This window comes from Zingiber officinale, chromosome 5B (assembly GCF_018446385.1).
Source record: "Zingiber officinale cultivar Zhangliang chromosome 5B, Zo_v1.1, whole genome shotgun sequence".
In the NCBI taxonomy this organism is placed as follows: domain Eukaryota; kingdom Viridiplantae; phylum Streptophyta; class Magnoliopsida; order Zingiberales; family Zingiberaceae; genus Zingiber; species Zingiber officinale.
Genome location: NC_055995.1, coordinates 104,563,641 through 104,582,752, shown reverse-complemented (window position 1 = coordinate 104,582,752; position 19,112 = coordinate 104,563,641). Strand labels below are relative to the sequence as shown.

At 37.3% G+C, this 19,112-nt stretch overlaps 1 protein-coding gene across 2 annotated transcripts in view; it reads left to right on the top strand.

Moving 5' to 3' along the window:
* LOC121985259 (elongator complex protein 2-like) overlaps window positions 1–5,430 on the top strand; it is a 30,597-nt gene extending 25,167 nt beyond the window's left edge. For both annotated transcript variants that reach the window (XM_042538593.1, XM_042538594.1), the window contains exon 10: window positions 4,571–5,430. In XM_042538593.1, coding sequence (XP_042394527.1) covers window positions 4,571–5,064 — 494 coding nt within the window. In that variant the 3' untranslated portion in view covers window positions 5,065–5,430. The remainder of the gene's footprint in view (window positions 1–4,570) is intronic.
* Window positions 5,431–19,112: the final 13,682 nt, after the last annotated feature.

Here is a 19,112-nt window from a genome sequence, read left to right as displayed (position 1 = left end):
TACCATATATGTAGGAGCAACGCTCTACTACAAGAAATCCTCCATATGTGGGAGCAACGCTCCACTCCAAATAATCCAAAATATATATCTACAATAAACATGGGAGCAATGCTCCGCTACAAGCAATCCGCAATATATGGAACGCTCCACCACAAAACAATCCCTAAATATGTGGGATCCAGACTATGTGAGAGCTACGCTCTACCACAATAATACATAAGTGCCCAAAGCACCTAACTATCTAGCTAGAGACTGCACGAGATCTCTCTACCACAGATCACTGTGGGTAGCCTAGGGTATAACCACCCAGTAAGCAAATCAAATCCATAGTCAACTCTATCATCCCTCCTAGTGGGTCGGTCACCCACTTAATGGGTATATTAGTTGACAGGGTAAAACAACCAATATCATAATGTAGACATTTAACATTCTACATTTAACATAGGTAGAATCATCATGATGCTACCAACCATACATCTGACACACATGCACACATAACATATGTATGATCGACATAATCCTCCAATTAGTACACACCAAATATACTCACATCATAAGTATAAATCACCGTGATACCTCCAACAATGTATACCGAACCCGTGTACATATATCATCGTAGGTAAAATCAACAATACCCCTCAAACAACACTCACATGACAAATATACACATATGCCAAGAGTATAATCAACATCAACTTCCAATAAGGCATACTAAACCCAGGTGCACTCACATATCAAACATAAGCATCAAGATACCACAGATACCACACCAAACACATCTGCACATATCACAACTCAGATTAAATCGATAAGATATCCTCAATAAACCAACCAGACCACTCGGGTATAATCTACTAGAAACCCACAACAACCATATCTAGATGGGAATACCCACACTATCTACAAATGAACTATCCATCATAGAACTCCTTCAACTCATAACAATCATAGGTACACTTCATAGATATACATAATCAGCATATTTAATTTAATCTACCACACAAATCCTATGCCACCTTCTAAGTGATCCTATTAGGTACATATAGTCTAAAATTAGAGTACTCATGGAATATGATACATTGATCCTCTATCGACTGACCAAATCGTCAATAATATACGATCAACTCAGTCTTTTCCATGTCAATAGTATATGGCTAATTCAATCCTTTCCCACGTCAGTATAAGCTTGGTACTCGATGTGCTCAAGATATCCAACTAAGCACGAATAACCCAAGATTCAAACATCTAAAAGTAAAGTAGGTCAATTTCCTACTGATCGGATCAACAAAACTAATCGGTCATCTACTAACAAATCAAAAATAAATAAAACCTCATCTAAGGTAAATCGATCACGACTACCCAAGTCAACAAACGTCAATTTATCTTCTACTGACCAATCTAACAAGAGTAAATCAATCATTTACTGACGAAACTAACTAAAGTATATCAGTACACTACTGGCTGAGTCAACAAAAATATGTACTTACTAGTCATTACCTAGCACCTAGCCAATAACAACAGAGACTGGTATGTGTCTCCAACCTCTAATCAACTAGTAGTAACAGAAGCTAAAACTACTGGTGATATGATATGGAAAATCACCAGAGACTGTAATCCTTAATCTCTATTAAGGTCGATCATCATCATTGGTTTACCTAATACATAAAACATATGCCATATCAACTAGACAGGTACCAGTAAAGGGTGTCAATACATGTCATAAACTGTAATAGTGAACAGGGCATAAACTAATCAAAAAGATAGGACAACGAGATACCAACATACCTCCTATAGCTTGGAGATGTCCTGCTGCTGTCAGGTCCCAAAACCCGAAAAGTCACATCGAGAAGACCAAAACAGAAAATCCGAAACACCGAGAAAATAAGACACTGGTATCAGGATATCCAAAATATCCAAATTACGAAAAATAATATCGTAAAACTATGCTCGATACCACTAAATTGTCACGCCCGAGGAGTCCTGTCTGAAGAAATTTGGCAGCATCTCCCCTGTATGGCGGACAATCGAAACTTTTCTACAACACCATATACCTCACCACATGCGGCTGGAATAATAACAATGAAAAGAAAACAACAGCACAAATATGTATACATCATCACGCAGTTTAAAAATAAAGCGACCCACTGTGCAAAACAAAACACAAAGCGCTGGCCTGAGGCTTACACACCAATAACAAATACAAAATACCACATAACAACATCAACACTCGAAAATAAAACCAGAGTGAGCTAAACAAACGATAAAGCAAACAAACAAAACATCGTGAGACCGATAAGTCTTCGATGTGGCGTGGGGACCAGACAGGATGCTCCAAGCGACACCATAAATAACTTGGTACCGAAAAGATAGTGTCGGCGGGGTGAGTTCAACAACTCGGTGAATACCAATGGACGTGAGTAGTAAGATATATCTAATAGCAATAAACATGGAATCGACTTCCTAATCATATATAGGAATATCTGGCGAAAGGTAAGCGAGGAAGTACTCACGGGAACTCTATCCGACAAAAGGGTCACAAGAAGTGTCAATAATCACGTATCAGTCAAAAGTATGCGATCAAACAAAATCGTGACCAATCACGCAGAAACACAATCGTAAGAATATAAATACATCATGCGTATGATGCTAATGATGCGTCTGGTCACCCCTCGTCTCACACACAAATGGCGAGACCGGGTGGGTAGGGCTATGACAATGCACTCGTCGTGCTCACGATGAGTGGCCGGTGGACGGGATCTTTGTCGGAGTACTCATCTGTGACCCCAAATCATAAATGGGGGCTCGATGCTCTCATCTCCCTGAGACAATCGGGAGGTCGGCTACCACACTGAGTCACCCGACCAACGGAGCCAACAGAGTCCACCGTCTGCCACTACCATGTTGCTACACTAAATGCCGGTAGACAGAGTGGGCCATTGCCACCTGGGTCATATGACCAACGAGACTAAGCAGTGAACCGCCACACTGCACGATATACCACTAAACCATGAGTGGGGGTGTGCGCAGTACATGGCGATGAGCTCAACCATAGTGGAGCCGATAATCGCACAAGATGCAATCATGATGCGTGTCACTATGCATAACAAAACTGATCAACATAACCATATCCATATATACAAAATGGGTACTGTAAAAGCGATGGTCACATACCAAAATCTATAGTACACAGGTCAGATAGAATATCAAAAACCTATGTCCTGAACATAATAAGTATGGAATATCCTGATCAGCATAGAAAAATCCATATATACATAATATGGGTACCACAATATCAGTAGGTCAAATCCACGGATCTAGGGTATACAAGTCCTCTAAGGTATAACAACCTAGATCCTAAACATATCCCTCTTCCATAGCATGTGTACCAACAATATACACAGATCAAAGAATCAAGGTCTAGGCACACGAATCATATATGATATACAAATAGAGGTACACACGTCAGGTATGGTATAAAAACCTAGGTATCAGATAATCTAGATACACATGGCAGAAAAATAAAATCCAGAACCTAGTCCGAACCTCAGTAGGTATGGTATGTCACTTACTCTAGAAACCAAGGTACTCATGGCAATAATCCTGAAACATAAACATGGATACATAACAAACGGCCAACAGATCATGGTATGGGTATCAAACCGTGACATACCAAGGCAAACATGATCATTGCTTGCAGCTATAAAATACTATGCATATCCAATAGACAATATCATAAAGATAAGTCAAGAGGTACCCGCCTCCAATGTAGTTCGAGCTAATCAACCTCTATGTCAAAATGCTCGCCCCGAATCAACGTCCTGTAATAAATCGTACAGTTTAGCTAAGTTATTTATAAACAAATAGCTAAACAAATTCCTAATCCACCGACATCTAGGGTTAGCTTCTTTAACCCTAATCACACCATTAGATTAATTCTAAACCTAAGTTAACAATTATTGCTAACACAACTAGCAATTATCAATCACAAAGGTCAAACCTTTAAACCTTACCTCAAGTTCCACAGTCGTTCCTGCTGCTGGAATCATCTTCTCTACCCGGATCAAACTGCTGTCCACAAATCAATATCCTTAAATTAGCAACAATCTAATATAAATTACAACTAGAGCACGACAACAACAAAGATGGGACCACAAATCATGCAACAACCTAATCTTACCTCCCTGAACCACACTGGTATCAACCGGATCAAAGATGGATACCATGAAAACAACCAGGCATTCAATGCTATGGTAGCCAGAATCCTGTGGCCAAATCGGCGTCGGGGAACGGCGTCGGGGAAGAAAGAAAAAGAAAAATGGAAAGGAAAAGAAAAGAAAAGAAAAAAAATAAACTTTTCCTCATTTAATTGGGTACCTTAAACAGGCCTTCCCAAGGGCCCAAAGTTATCCTCGTAAACTCGTCCATACGATCTCGGAAAAATTCCCAGAAAATTTCTAAAATTCCGGAAAATTCTCTTATCTTTATTCGCAATTTTTTGGTATTTTACAATAAGAGTCATTGCTTCTGTAAATCCTTTATGGAAAAATGTTTTTTTTTTTTTGTGAAATAGGTGAAACAAGCTATCGGCTAGTTGCAAAGCACGAAGCACACAAGCGAATTATTTGGGCCTGTTCATGGAATCCATTTGGAAACCAATTCGCAACAGGGTCAAGGGATAAGACTGTCAAGGTTTGGGCCATTGAGGGTGGCTCGTCTGTCAAGCAACTCTGCATCTTGCCCCAGTTCCATGATAGTGTTACAGCTTTAGCTTGGCTGGGCATTGATCGATCCAGGAATGCTGGAACTCTCGCTGTTGGCATGGACAATGGTCTCCTAGAACTCTGGAGTGTCTCTGGTGGACAAATTACTGTCGGAGACTCAGAATCACCCCCATTTGGTGCTGTTCTTGCAATACGGCTTAGCCCATTCTTGTGCCATGTCTCCACAGTTCTCCGTTTAGCCTGGAGGGAACCAGAATCACATGGTGGCGACCCAAGCTTGATGGAGCTTGCATCTTGTGGAGCTGATCAAACTGTTAGGGTATTCAAGGTGTTTGATCATTGAAGATTGTTTGTCAGGCGGAACTCATCCAAAAAAGTTGAAAGGTATCAAACAGCAATCAAAATTTGCAGGATGAGACAAGTTTTTGCAATGCTGGTGCCATGAACAATCTAATTCCAGCTTTAAATATCTGCTATGAATCAATCAACAACCAAGGAGAAAAAGAGCTGCAACATCTCAATTTTGCTCTTGTTGTATCTTGTAAAACTAGACAGTTGGTTGTGTTTTTTTTTTTTTAATTAAAAAAATTAAAATCAAGGCTTACTACTTTTTCTTCCCTCATGAATCCTTTATTTAGATGTCCCAGGGAGGTTTTCTCCCTGCACTTGAATGCTCTCAATGATTTCTTTGCCGTGTTAATATTGGTAATTGTTGTGATAGCCATCTTGGTGCTCCTACTGTGTAGAAAAGTAAACTGATTTCGAGATCAAACTGTGTACAATAGCTTTCAATCTGCAAGTGGTTTAAATCAATGATATCCATAGCATTATCTTTTTCAAGAGTTAAAGTGAGAAGTTGGTAATATAACAAAGTCGGCATCAACTTGATAGGATTGTTAAAAGGATTTTAAATACATCATTTGTGATTTTTGCGAAGCTCCAGGGAGAGATTAAGTTCATATTAGTTAAGACATAGACCATCACTTCAATTGACTAGAGTCTCTTAATTACTTTAATAATCTAAATGTTTAGATTTTGATCGATTAATTTTTAAATGTAGATGACCTTGCTCTTAGTTTGTCTATTGAGTGAATTTGAAATGCAACTTATTTATACTCCTTTTGAGTATTTTATCATTGTATCACCACTGTAGAGGTGCTTTAATACTCTTTCTTTTCACTTGGGCTGAAAAGGGCACTACTGAGTGAGTGTTACAAGTACGATATGTTTCACAATATCTTTTCATTTCGTTGATGGCAACCATGTCTTAGAAATTAATGAAATGCTTGCAAGCTATGAGATGCTCATTGGAGCTCACTCAAATAATTTAATTTATTAAACAAACAATTTGACGCATTTATTTTGAAATAAGAAATAAGAAAATAAAATTTTCCAAGGCATGAATGGTGATGCTTCATTGACTTTGCACAGCATCCTCGGTTATTATTGTTATTGTTATTGTTGTTGTTGTAGTATAGTTCCTAGAGCTGCAAAGAGGAATGCAAACTCACCTCAAATGATTTTCATTTTGCCACTTAACTTTATTACTTTTTTTATTGGAAACCAAATAATCCGAACCAACTAATCTTGGGATGACCAATTCGATCCCGGACATCGTAGTTGAGAATCATGTTGGAGCAATCCCAATGGTCCGTGTGACCATGTGTTTTGATGTTTGGGCAAAGAGCTTAAGTTAGGTTTACCTTTGTATTTGATATGTGTATGTGAGTGTTCAGGTTTGCAGGATACACATATGACTCAGCTTGATGGCTTCGGGTCCAGTGAAGGATGGAGCATCCGAGGGACCGTGGACAAGACAGCAAGGACAAGAGCTGAGGGAAGCGACTTCGAGGCATACACGAAGAATGAAATTGGGACATGCCGCAGACTTGGAAGCATCCGAGGGACGAAAGCCAAAGAAAGTAGGCTTGAAGGCAAGGTCAATGTTGTAAAGAAGAGTCAAGTGAGTTGTGAGAGGACAAGTGCATGAGAGATTATATTCAGGGTAAAATCCTAGGTTTAGGGTTTTATTGTAGCAGTTAATATAACAGTTACTATATCAGTCGACTGGTAGCGAATAGAATACCTCTGTTCGCTCGACTAGTGTGGATCAGTCAACTGGTACTTCCACCAGTTGACTAGTATCGAGCCGTTGGGCTGTAAAGGTCAAATTTCCATAAAGAGCAGTCGACTGATGGAAGTGGCAGTCGATTGGTAGGCGGAGCTTTTCAACCTGTGACCTATATAACCAAAACTTTGGAGCTTGTTTAAGGTAGATGAAATAGTGGTGAATATTAGTAGTCTTCCAAGTGCCCTAGTGTCTCGAGAGTTCTTGTGAGAGTTGTGGTGTGATTTCTCCACCCACAAGGAGCTACGAGAGCTAGCCGGAGGTTTTTCGGGGAGTCATCCACCGACGGATCGAGATCGCTCACTTTACGGATAGCCGTGGAGTAGGAGTTTTATCTCCGAACCACGTTACATCGACGTGTAGTGGTTTTCTTGTTTTCTTTCTTATCTTTAACCTTTAGTATTCGTATTTGTATTCTTTGTATTCCACTATACTAACAAATACGTAGGAAAGTGATTGGGGGCAACATCTATTCAACCCCCCTTCTAGCCAGGCACCGATTCACCTACAAGTGGTATCAGAGCAAGGTCACACTTCACCGGACTAACTGTCGAGAAGAGTAACATCAAGAAGATGATCGACTTGATTGAACCTCCGAAGTATAAAGGAGGAAGCTTATATATGGGACATCTCCTATTGGATGATGAAGATGGAGGTCTTTTTCGACATGGATTGGGACACAACGATGGATGTATCCATTTGAAAGGTAAAATTTTCAAATGCTATACTTCCTTATTCATGCATAAAAATTGACAAATTTTATTATATTTTAATATCATCTAATATAATTTGTTTTATTACAATCAGATTCCTACATCATTTGAAGAAAAAAAAAAATTCAAAAATAAGGCACAGGTTAAAGCCTCTATTGTTAATGCATACATTGTGGAGGAAATAACAACTTTTGCACTGTATTATTTTGAGCCTCACGTTTAGAACAAAAGGCATAGAGCAGGAAGAAATGATGAGGGTCCTATTGATCCCAATTTGAACTCATTTTTAATTTTTAACTATCTTGGTTGACCAACTGTACCATGTAAGAAGAGATACTTAACTGGTTAAGAATGGTTGGCAACCCAGATATATTTTATTAAATTATCTAGAAGCATTATCATATTATGAGCTCATATATATTTTCTGTTTTTTGCATTTCTTTTGTCGTAAATTATTTGTGTTATAATTTATTTTTTTATGGTAGGATTTTCTAAAACTTATATTTTGAAATATTGACATAAGAGTTTTATCACTTTTGCGATGAAGAATTTGTACCATGGTTCAAATCATATATAAATAGACAATCTAAATTTGGTTTGCACATATATAGACTTTTAAATATATTTATTTAACTTTAGGTTCATGATAATCAAACTCACCTTGAGGAAGAATTGCTATTCTATTTGTCATGTTGTCCAAAAGTATTGGTACACACTTAGCCAACATGTTTCATAAATGAATATAATTTTTTATACTCAAGAATATAGAATGGGAAAGACTACAATGAATAGTGAGATTTATGTTCAATCATCCAATGATAGAGGTATAAGCAATGATTTTTATAGTTTGTTCGATGAAATTATAAAGGTAGAATACCCTAGCCTAGAAATACGAGTTATCCTATTTATGTGTCAATGGTTTAACCCTATTAGACGGATGAAGGTGCATCCATGATATAATTTGATTGAAATAAATTATAAGAGATTGTATAAGAGATATGAACTATTTGTGTTGGCATAACAAGCGATTCAAGTATTTTATACTTCATATCCTAGTTTGAAACATGATAAAATTAATTGGTGGGCTGCTTATAAAATAAAATCATGGAAAAAAAAATTTAGGAACGGTTGGAAGACATTACATATCGACAAGAGGAAGTTGTAAACACATTTAAGATGGAGGAACATATTATTCCAATGTTACGAGATCCAAGCAAAGTAGTGATAAATGTAAATGCAAGTAAAATTTATGAGAATGATGATGATGATGATGATGAAGATGAAGATGAGAATGACAATAACAATAACAATGAGAACTTTGATTTTTGATGATGAGTTTGCTTTCTTATCTTAATATAACAAAAATATGATATTCTATTTTCATATATGATAATATTGTATTTATGACTAAATTTTAATCTGCAAATTTACAAAACTCGTAGCTTAATTAATTGTTTATATACTGTCTCATTCTTATATTTATATATTTTATCTATTAATGCACTGTATTTTTTCCTATAGGTCATTAGAAGTTATATCTTGGTGTATTATTTCGTGCACTCTTTGATTTGTTAGCAAATATGGTAAGTTTTTTCATGTTATTCACTATGTATGAAATTTTTATTTACTTTATCCTAATAATTTTGGTTGATAGTCTCGACGTGGTGGGCATAGAAGGACTATTCTTGGCCAATTTGCTTTATCACCTAGCACTGTACCTACTCCCCCCTTCAAGTGTAGGACCTTCCCATGTACATTCGCCAACACCTTCTTATTCACCATCGCAAATATCTTCGTCAGTACATTCGCCAATACCCATGCAAGTTCCTTCAGCCAGACACTTAGTTGCTGAGGCGCAAGACACTCGAGAGTCTATAGTCTTGCTTGAAGATTCGTAAGTACTATAAAATATTTTATTTTTTCAACTATCTTAATTATTTAACATTATTTGTTAATAACTTTATGATAGATTTGCAAATTTTGTATGGGTTATTCATGAGATTATTAGAATAGTGAATAACTATTGGGGAGGGGCATCAATGACATATTCAAGTACTCCAATACCCAAAAAAAGAGCTATGGTGGAACGAGTATAAGGTATCTTCTCTTTAGTTTATATATGAAATTAAAGTGAATATATAATCTATTATTTTTTTTTCATTTCCAATAGACATTCAATTAGGACCCGAGTGGAGAGTTCGAAATAAGAAGAATTTTTAAGAAAAAAAATGTGGTGATTACATCCGACATGTACTTAATCATGCAAACACTAGGGGAAAAAAGCCACCCAACAACATTGATGAAAATTGGGCATGGATCTCCATTTTTTAGAAAATCAAGGAGAGTAAACAAAGGAGTGAGCAGAATAGAACAAATCAAGCTTATAATTATAGAGACTTGTCTACGATATATATAGGAGGGTCTATCAATATCGATGAGCATATACGTAAATTGATAATTTTTTTAACTCTTCCAATAAATTTTTAATCTATTTTAGACTATTTCATTATTTCTAATTGTGTTTTTAGACTAGGGAAATGGGGAAGGAGCCATTATTTATGGATACTTTCACCCACACATTAAAAAAAAAAAGACAAGACTTGGAGAGAGAATAGAGCTAACAGAATTAAGACTTGGATTAATCTTTGATCTTAATTTATAACTTTGATCTATTATTTATGAACCCGCTCTCTCTTTATATATTATATACATTGCTAAAATATTGTTATTATAATTTTATTTTTCTCATGACACAAAGAAGTTCGGGTGCTAGTGATGATACTAACGGATTTGAGCCATTTGTTGGTAATAATATGAGTTTATCGCTGGTGGTGATCGGGGGACCGAAAGGGGGAAAGATATGGGTAATGTGTTCTTTGAGCATAACCCAAAGAGTTGTTGATACATCTTCTTCCACCCTACGAGTAGTAAGAGCACAAATAGAAAACTTAATCGAAGAGGTTAGTAGTTTGAAGGGGATAATATTGCAAAGACATCAAGAAATGAGGGAATTGCGCTAGCAACAGGACTTCATAATGCGACATCTTCAGTTAGGCTCCGCTCCAAGTCAGATTCCTCCTGGTTCTGGTGATGATAGTGATGATGATGGTTCTTCATAAATTTATTGTGTATGAATGATATTTATCTTAGACAGAGTGTTTTTGAAGATTTGTTATTTTTTTGAGTTTATTCTCCCTTTATTTTTTTTTATTTTTGATTAGTATTATTAATTTATTTCAAACAGGGTTACTGAGGCCAAGGAAGGTGGTGGAAATTGAAAATCCACGTCAGAGGAAGTAAATATTTACATATTAAGTTTTGTGTTAGTTTATAGGATTTTTTTTCTTAAAAATGATACTTTTTGTTTGTTTGTTTTCTAATGCAGGAAAATAAGAAGCATAGAAGGAAAAGGAAGTGTCTACGGAGGCAGAAGAGGATAATGATTTATTTTTTTATTTTTTTCATCCTTTTAAGACCGTTTGGTATGGATATTTATGTTTTGGATATGATAACTTGTTGAACTTGGATAATGTTATATTGGAATGTTGTGTTTTTTAGAATATGATGACTAGTATGCATATATGTTGTGTTATGCTTGTTTTGATTGTTTTGGTATAGTTGTATTTTGGGTATGTTTGTTTTGATTTTATCATATATGACTTGTTTGGAATGTTGAATATGATCTGTTGGATTATTACATTGTGTATAAGATGTGTTGGAATTTTCAATTGTGTGTGTTAAAAACAAATTTAAAATCTATACAAGATAACATGTAGAAATGGACAGGTTTTGGCTAAAAAATTTACATTTTGCGATAAAAATTTTCATTGCAAAATTATCAAAAAATACTGTGTATCACAAATCTATGACGAAAATTAATTTTCATCATCAATCTGCAATGAAAAATGGTTTTCCTCCAATTTGTGATGAAAACTAATTTTCATCGCATATTGATGATGAATCAATTTTCGTCACCAAATTTGCTACGAAAACTTTTTCATCACCAATCAGCGACGAAAACTAATTTTTATTATAGATTGGCGACAAAAACCAATTTTCATAATAGATTTATGCTTTGTGAATTGTACGATGAATTTTATTTTCGGGCCAAAATTAGTTTCAATTTTGCGATGAAAATAAAATGTCACAATATTGTTGACGAATTTACATGATTCATAGAAGAATTTGGCGACAAGCTATTCACGATGCAAAATTTTTCATCGCAAAATTCGTCACGAAAAACATTTATGATGGTTTTTTTTTTAAAAGTCATCTCAAAATTAAAGGCCTGATTTTTTGTTGTGTGCATGAACCACTACATTGCCGCCTTCTTGGCCACCGACTCTCTCTTTCACTGCCTTCACGAGGATGCCCCGATCTCAGACCTCACCCTCCGTCTTGCCATAGACGTATTGGAAGAGATGACCTTCAGTATCAACTTCAAGCTATTGAGTATACCCAACCATCAGCGGAGTCGGCGACGAGACGGAGACAAGGCCTCTGCCTTCTTGAAGGAGCACACTTACACGATTTCTTTGCTCAAGATGGACCTGCCCAGAGACGAATCTTCACTGGGGCTATACTGGGCTATAGCCCAGCCCTGTTGCCCCATCTAAAATTTATTTTTAGGGAGATATATAATATGAGTTTAATTAATTTTGGGTTGCTGGCTTGGTGCAAATCCTGCAGTGCTGCACATCTCTACAAATCGACGATTAAACCCTCCATTGAGTCAGCAGGAATCGGCGAAGCCACGAAGGGCCTGGATCTCGGAAGCACCGGCGTCTACCATCATTGGCAGCGGAGAAAAGGTTAACCCTAATTTCTCTGTTTTCATTTTCATCTTAATCGAATTTTAAAAGTGTCCACTTTCTTGTCCTCATTTTTCTTCGTGATTTCATAGTTACACCGGTTTCAAATGATCATAGGATATGTGGTTCGGTGGTTGTCTCTTTTCATGGATAGATATTTAGGATGCAATAAGATTTAGAGCCTGGAATAATAACTAATCTTTTTTTCCTTGGCCACATAAATTAGATATTTAGATGTGGCATTATGCCTTGTCTTGGTTTTATGTGATTAATCACTTGATTTTGATTTTGTCTATTTTATTAGCATGTCTACTACTATTCTTAATTGTTTATTTATTCTATTGTTATTTCATTATTTATTTAGGGATATAATTTGAATTATTTTACAATGGAACACCAATATGTTGTGAAGAAAGGAAAAACGATAGCCTCTTACTTTAAAAAAAAGAGATCGTGAAACAAGTGAAAGCACTTTAATTCCAACCGTCCCTACAAGGCAACATCAATCTAGTGAAAGTCTTCCGATTCTTAATGTCCAAATTCCTTCAATTTCCTCTTCAAGCAATGATCATTAATCATCCTCTATTTGTATTGAACGAGATTCGGAAAAAAGAAAATTGATATATGAATATCATATCAATGTACAAGATGAGATAAGACGTTTATATCTAAAGATGAGACCTTATCAACCAGATATGTTGGAGTATCCAGCTATAAAATTTGGAAGTCAGAATCGTCGGTTTCAAAAAAAAAATGATTCCAGAAATTTCATTCGTTAGAGTATTCGCCTTCAACAAATAAGGCATATTGCTTTTATTGTTTTTGTTTCCTGAATGATGTTAATTCATCTAATATCTCAACACTAGTTAAATGAAGGATTTGACAATTGGAAAAGGGTAAACCAAGGAAAAACATGTGCATTTCTTGCCCATATTGGTTCTGCAACTTCTTCACCTCATACTATGTGTGACAGAAAAGCTGAAAATTTGATGAGACCCTCACAACATATTGATAATGTGATGCATGTCCAATCTAAGGAGGAAAAAGAGAAAAATCGGATATAGATGTACAAATGATTTTCTTGAAGATTGTTTAGCACTCTATATTGAACGAGATTTAGTTAAGGATATAGATGTAGATTCTATTATAGATGAATTTTATATTTTAAAATCTCGTAGAGCACAACTTTGTTGAATAGAAAAATGTAATGACTTTTTTTGTTATACATATATATAATCTATTATATTTTTTTATGACATATAATTTATTATATTAACTTCAAGCCTCCCCTAACTTAAATTCTTGGATCCGTCCCTGGACCTGCCTATCTCATTCTCCACGATGCTCGGCCTCATCACACATGCTCCAGACCCCTTCTTGCCAAATTCTAAAATCGAACCCCAGCATCGACGACCACAAGCTTGAGCGAACCCACGAGAGGTTGTGCGCGAGGCTCAACGCCATCATTGCGAAGAGGTCACAATAGTTGGAGTTGGGGGGAGCTAAGGGACTTCCTGGAAGCGCCATGAACTCGAGGAGGTAGCCTGGCATGTCGGCCGCCGAGATGCTCACCAATGGCCACATGTGCGCGCTCACCTACGAGCATCTGGTGGTGGGAACCAAGACGACCACATTCACGTTGACGGTGTACCCATTAGGAATACAATCAAAGTCTCACATTGAAAATACATGAAAAAGATCACAAATGTAAAAGATGAAAGATATCTTTATTGGTTGAGACTTTTTGGATAGAGCCCAAAAATAAAATCATGAGAGCTTAGACTCAAAGAAGATAATATCATACCATTGTGGAGATATGTGAATTCTTTTGGTCCTATCAAGTGATATTAGAGCTATGGTCTAGACCAGATGTCATGTGGGGTGATCTTGAATGAAGTTGGGAGAAGGCCCCAAGTCGGTCAAGAATGATTGAATACTTGAGGGGAGGCCCATAGTAGGTTAAGAGTGACTGAATATTTGTTGGGAGGAACAGAGCAGGTCAAGAGTGATCGAATGCTTGCGGAGATGCCCGGAGCAGGTCAATAGTGATCGGATGCTTACAGGGAGGTCTAAACCATGAGAATATATGGTGATCTTTCGTTTGAGGGGAGGATTATTGGGAATACAATTAAAGTCTCACATTAGAAATACATGGAATAAATATCATGGTTTTAAAAGATGAAAGATATCTTCATCGGTTGAGGTCTTTTGGATAGAGTCCAAAAATAAAACTATGAGGGCTTAAACCCAACGTAGATAATATCATACCACTGTAGAAATATATGAATTATTTTGGTCCTAACAGAACCTGGTGTCGTGCCATCTGGAGTTGTAGCGAAAGTTGGTGATAGAGATCGACCAATTTACCCCTAGAGTTTGGTGCCGACATACAAGTGTGATGTAGTGGTAACACACTTAGGATAATAAATAAAAGTAGGGGTGTAAAAAATGAACCCGACCCGACGACCCAACCCGAGTCGACCCGAAAAAAATCGGGTTCGGGTTGGGCATTTTCGGGTTCGGGTTGGAGGGTTGGAGAGTAAAAAAATTTCGGGTTGGGTCGGGTTGGGTTCGGGTTGACCCGGGTTGACCCGGGTTGGCTTAAATATAGGGTTTTGTGGGTTTTTTGGGGTTAAATCAAATTTTATTTTAAAAATTTAGATGTTTTTATGTATATTAATATCATGTTTGTATGATAATGATGGAATATTGAGATAAAAGTGAAGAATTATAGGGAAAATAGCCCAAAAAAGTCATTTTGAATCGGATTTTCGGGTTATATGGGTCGGGTTCGGGTTGATCGGGTTGGTCGGGTTCGGGTTCGGGTTCGGGTTGAGGTGTTTTGGGTTGAACTCGGGTTCGGGTCGGGTTCGGGTTGGGTTAAAAAAAAAAAAAAACTCAACCCGACCCGACCCACCCGAATTGACACCCCTAAATAAAAGGATCAGAATTCTAACTTGAATAAGCTAACTGGTAACATAGATTTAAATGATTGCTAAGTCTAAATGGGTTAGTGGAATGAATATTTACCAAGATGGACATGATGGGTCAGTGAGGATCGGACATCAAGTCAGAAGAAAGTCCTGGAGGGCAAAGTGATTGGATGTTGAGTAGAGGAAGGCCAAACAAGTTTGGAGTGTAGAATCGAGGCATGTGAAGGGGGGGGGGGGGGGGGGGGGGGGGGGGGGGGAATCAGGTGTATTTAAAAAACTTTTCTTTTTAGAAACTAAAAAGAAGGTGAGTGCAAAGTGCAACGGAATTAGAAATTAAATGAAGTAATAAAACAAAACACGAACACGAAGAGTTACTTGGTTCAGAACTTTCGTTGACTCCTACTCCAAGACTCACAATCCCTCAGACCGTATCGATGGGCAATCCATTATGAATCTTTTTTGAAATCGCCAAAAAAAGGAATCGAGTACAAGATTAAAAGAAGGACAGTGTAATAGACTACACTGCCTTTTGAATAACAATAAAACAATTAACTTTAATTAAAAGTTAACAATCATAAAGTATGTCAATATGGGATGCTCATGTGTTGGTGTTGGTCTACTGACAACAGTCGGATATCTTGGAGCAGTAGCTGTTGGACCCCGTAGTTATTTTGATGCGATCAACCAAGTTAGGTTGGGTCCTGTTTGATTTTGATTCATGTGTCTAAGTGTACAGGAGTTTAGGAGCACATGAAGTCGAGCGGAAGACACAACTAGCGAGAAGGATGACACGGGAAGGGAGCCGACGGGCTCGGTGCATCCAAGGGACGAAAAGGCTGAGGAATAGTACACCGGTGGACGAGAAGAATGTATGCGACGTTCGAGGGACGAGAAGTTGGAGCAGAAGCCTTCTTGATGAGAAGGCCAGAAATTGGGTTCGGATAAACCTTATTTCGGTTGGCCACAATCACCCAAACGAACGGAGCAGCGGAAGATCCAAAAGAAGGCTGGAGCTATTTATATGCTGCAGGCAGAGAGCACCCTCCATAGGTATGGGAGGCACCCTCCATGAAGGATGGGAGGCACCCTCAATAAGTATGGGAAGCACCCTGCATAAGGTATGGGAGGCACCCTCCATGCTTATTGAGGGCGCCCTCGACCCAGTCTTAGTAGCCTTTTGGCAGCGGATAAAGCTTTATCCGCTGCCTCGCTGGAGGCGCCCTCCAAGCCCCTTGGAGGTGCCCTCAAGCAGTAGATAAAATTTTTCAGGGGCTATAAAAGGACCCCTGGACCTAGTAAAAAAAATAACTTTAGAACAACTACTATAATCATTTCCTAGAGATTTTCTGAGCTTTTCAAAGAGTGTAAGAGGCTTCTCCGCCTATAGAGAAGGAGATATTTCTAGTAGAGCTTTGCAACCGCCTTAGATTAACAACTACCTAGGTTGTAACCAAGTCAAATCTATTTGCCTCTTTTCTTTTTAATTAGTTGTTTATTTCAGTTTATTTTAATTGTGACACTGCTACTAATATTGGTTGGAAAGAAGGGAAAGGCTTTATTTTTTTTTTTGTTTACAGACACTGCGCCCTCTCACTGGCCTAGCCGTTGCACCAACAAGTGGTATCAGAGCCCAACCGTCTCAGAAGGACTAACCACCAACTAAAGCATCAAGATCAAGATGATAGCCGGAATAAGCATTCATCCACCAAAGTTCGAGGGAGACTTCACACAATGGAAACGCCGAATGGAGGTATTCTTCAAAACAGATTTCAAAATTCTTTTATTAATGGAATATGGTTTTACAGTTGCAAAAGACAAAGAAGAATATCAGTGGACAAAGAAGGAGCAAGCCGACTTCGTGACGAATGGTAAAGAAGAATTCCATCTGCTCAACGTTCTTCCGCCCCAGGAGGTCAATCGAATTGGAAGCTACAGGTCAACAAAGGAACTTTGGGAGAAGTTCTTGGAACTACACGAAGGAACTTCCAAAACGAACCTTGCGAGATGGGACGTGCTCCGAAATCAACTGACACACCTCCGAATGGAAGAAGGAGAGTCAGTAGCACAACTACACGGAAGAATCAAGGAGTTGATCACCAGACTAACAAACCTCGGAGAAATGGTAAAAAATCAGGACGTACAAAGGTATGCGTTAAATGCGTTCCCAAGAACACCCGAATAGACAATGATAGTAGACTTCTACTATATATCCAAGGATCTCGAGGTAAGTACTTTAGAAAGTCTTTTCTCTACTTTTGAATTACACGAATCTTGGTGCGCAGGACAAAGAAAAGGACCGAGTCAGAACGTTGCCCTGAAGGCAAGAACTAATGATTCGGACTCCGAAGAATCAATTGACGATCACGAAGCAGCCCTAATGGTAAGAAAGTTCAATAAATTTATTAAGTCTAATAATTTTAAATCGTAGACAAAGAGAGATTACCAAAACAAAAAGAAGGTTCGATGCTACAACTGCAACGAAGAAGGGCACATCAAGGATGACTGCCCAAAATTGAAGAAAAAGGACAAAGCGAAAGAAAAGTCCCAAAGACCAATATCCTCCAAACGTAAGAGTCTAAAGGTCACATGGGATAGATCATCTTCCTTCAAATCTGAAGTTGAAGCCTATGTCGGACTTGCCCTAACGGCAATCCATCAAGAAGAAGATGAGACCAGCTCAGAGATGAACATAGATGAAGGGGGAGGATCATAGGAAGAAAACAACGATAAAGGGGGAGCATCAGAAATTGAGGTAAGGTACATGCTCTTTCTCCCAAGTAGTCCTTTAAATTTATTAAAAGTCTTACTAAAGATCTAGTTAAAATAGAAAAGGAAAATACTGAATTGAAATTGAATTTAGCAAAAGCTTGTCCTCTACAATTGTATGATAATCTAAAATTAGAAAATAAAAAATAAAAAATAGAAATAAAAAAACTGAAAAATCACTATGCATGGTTGAATAACTTTCAAAAATCAAAACTTAGAATTTATGGTAAATTAAATTGGTATATTAGACATCACCAAGGTCAACTTAGAAAAATTTCAGAGAATATGTACCCCCAAATTCTTAGTTAACCTAATAGGAAGGAACCTATATTGGGTTCCAAAGTCTTACTTAGATTAAACACTTTTCTAAGGCTTTCAGAAAAGATTAAATGTTTAAATTCTCTAAAAGGTTTTGTCTAGAAGTGGTTAATAATCCAATAACCAAGAAGGCCTAATACCTCGCCACAGCCTGGAAGTCGATTATTGAATTAGATATTTAATTGACAAACTGGTAAACTTGTAAAATTAATAAAGATAATTACTTTCAATGTTTATCAATTTTTGAAAAACTACATAAGTTGGAAATTGTTTTAAATTTATTTTATTTGTTTTTTTATTAAATTAAGTTTTTAAATCTCCATATGTTTTGATGTGATCAAAAGGGGAGAAATATGTACAAGTTTAGGGGGAGTAGGGGGAGTTAGAATTTTTTTTTCAAACTCTGAATTCAAATCAGTTTATCTTTTACTTAGTGTTATAATTTCTTTTATTGCAAACTTTATACTTAAAATATATTTTTTATTTATCTGTTATTACCCTAACTTGAATTTGGGTTGATGCACATCAAAAAGGAGGAGATTATTGGACCCCGTAGTTGTTTTGATGTGATCAACCAAGTTAGGTTGGGTCCTGTTTGGTTTTGATCCCTGTGTCTAAGTGTGCAGGAGCTTAGGAGCACAGGAAGTCAAGCTGAAGACATAGCTAGCGAGAGGGATGACACGAGAAGGGAACCAACGGGCTCGGTGCATCCAAGGGACGAA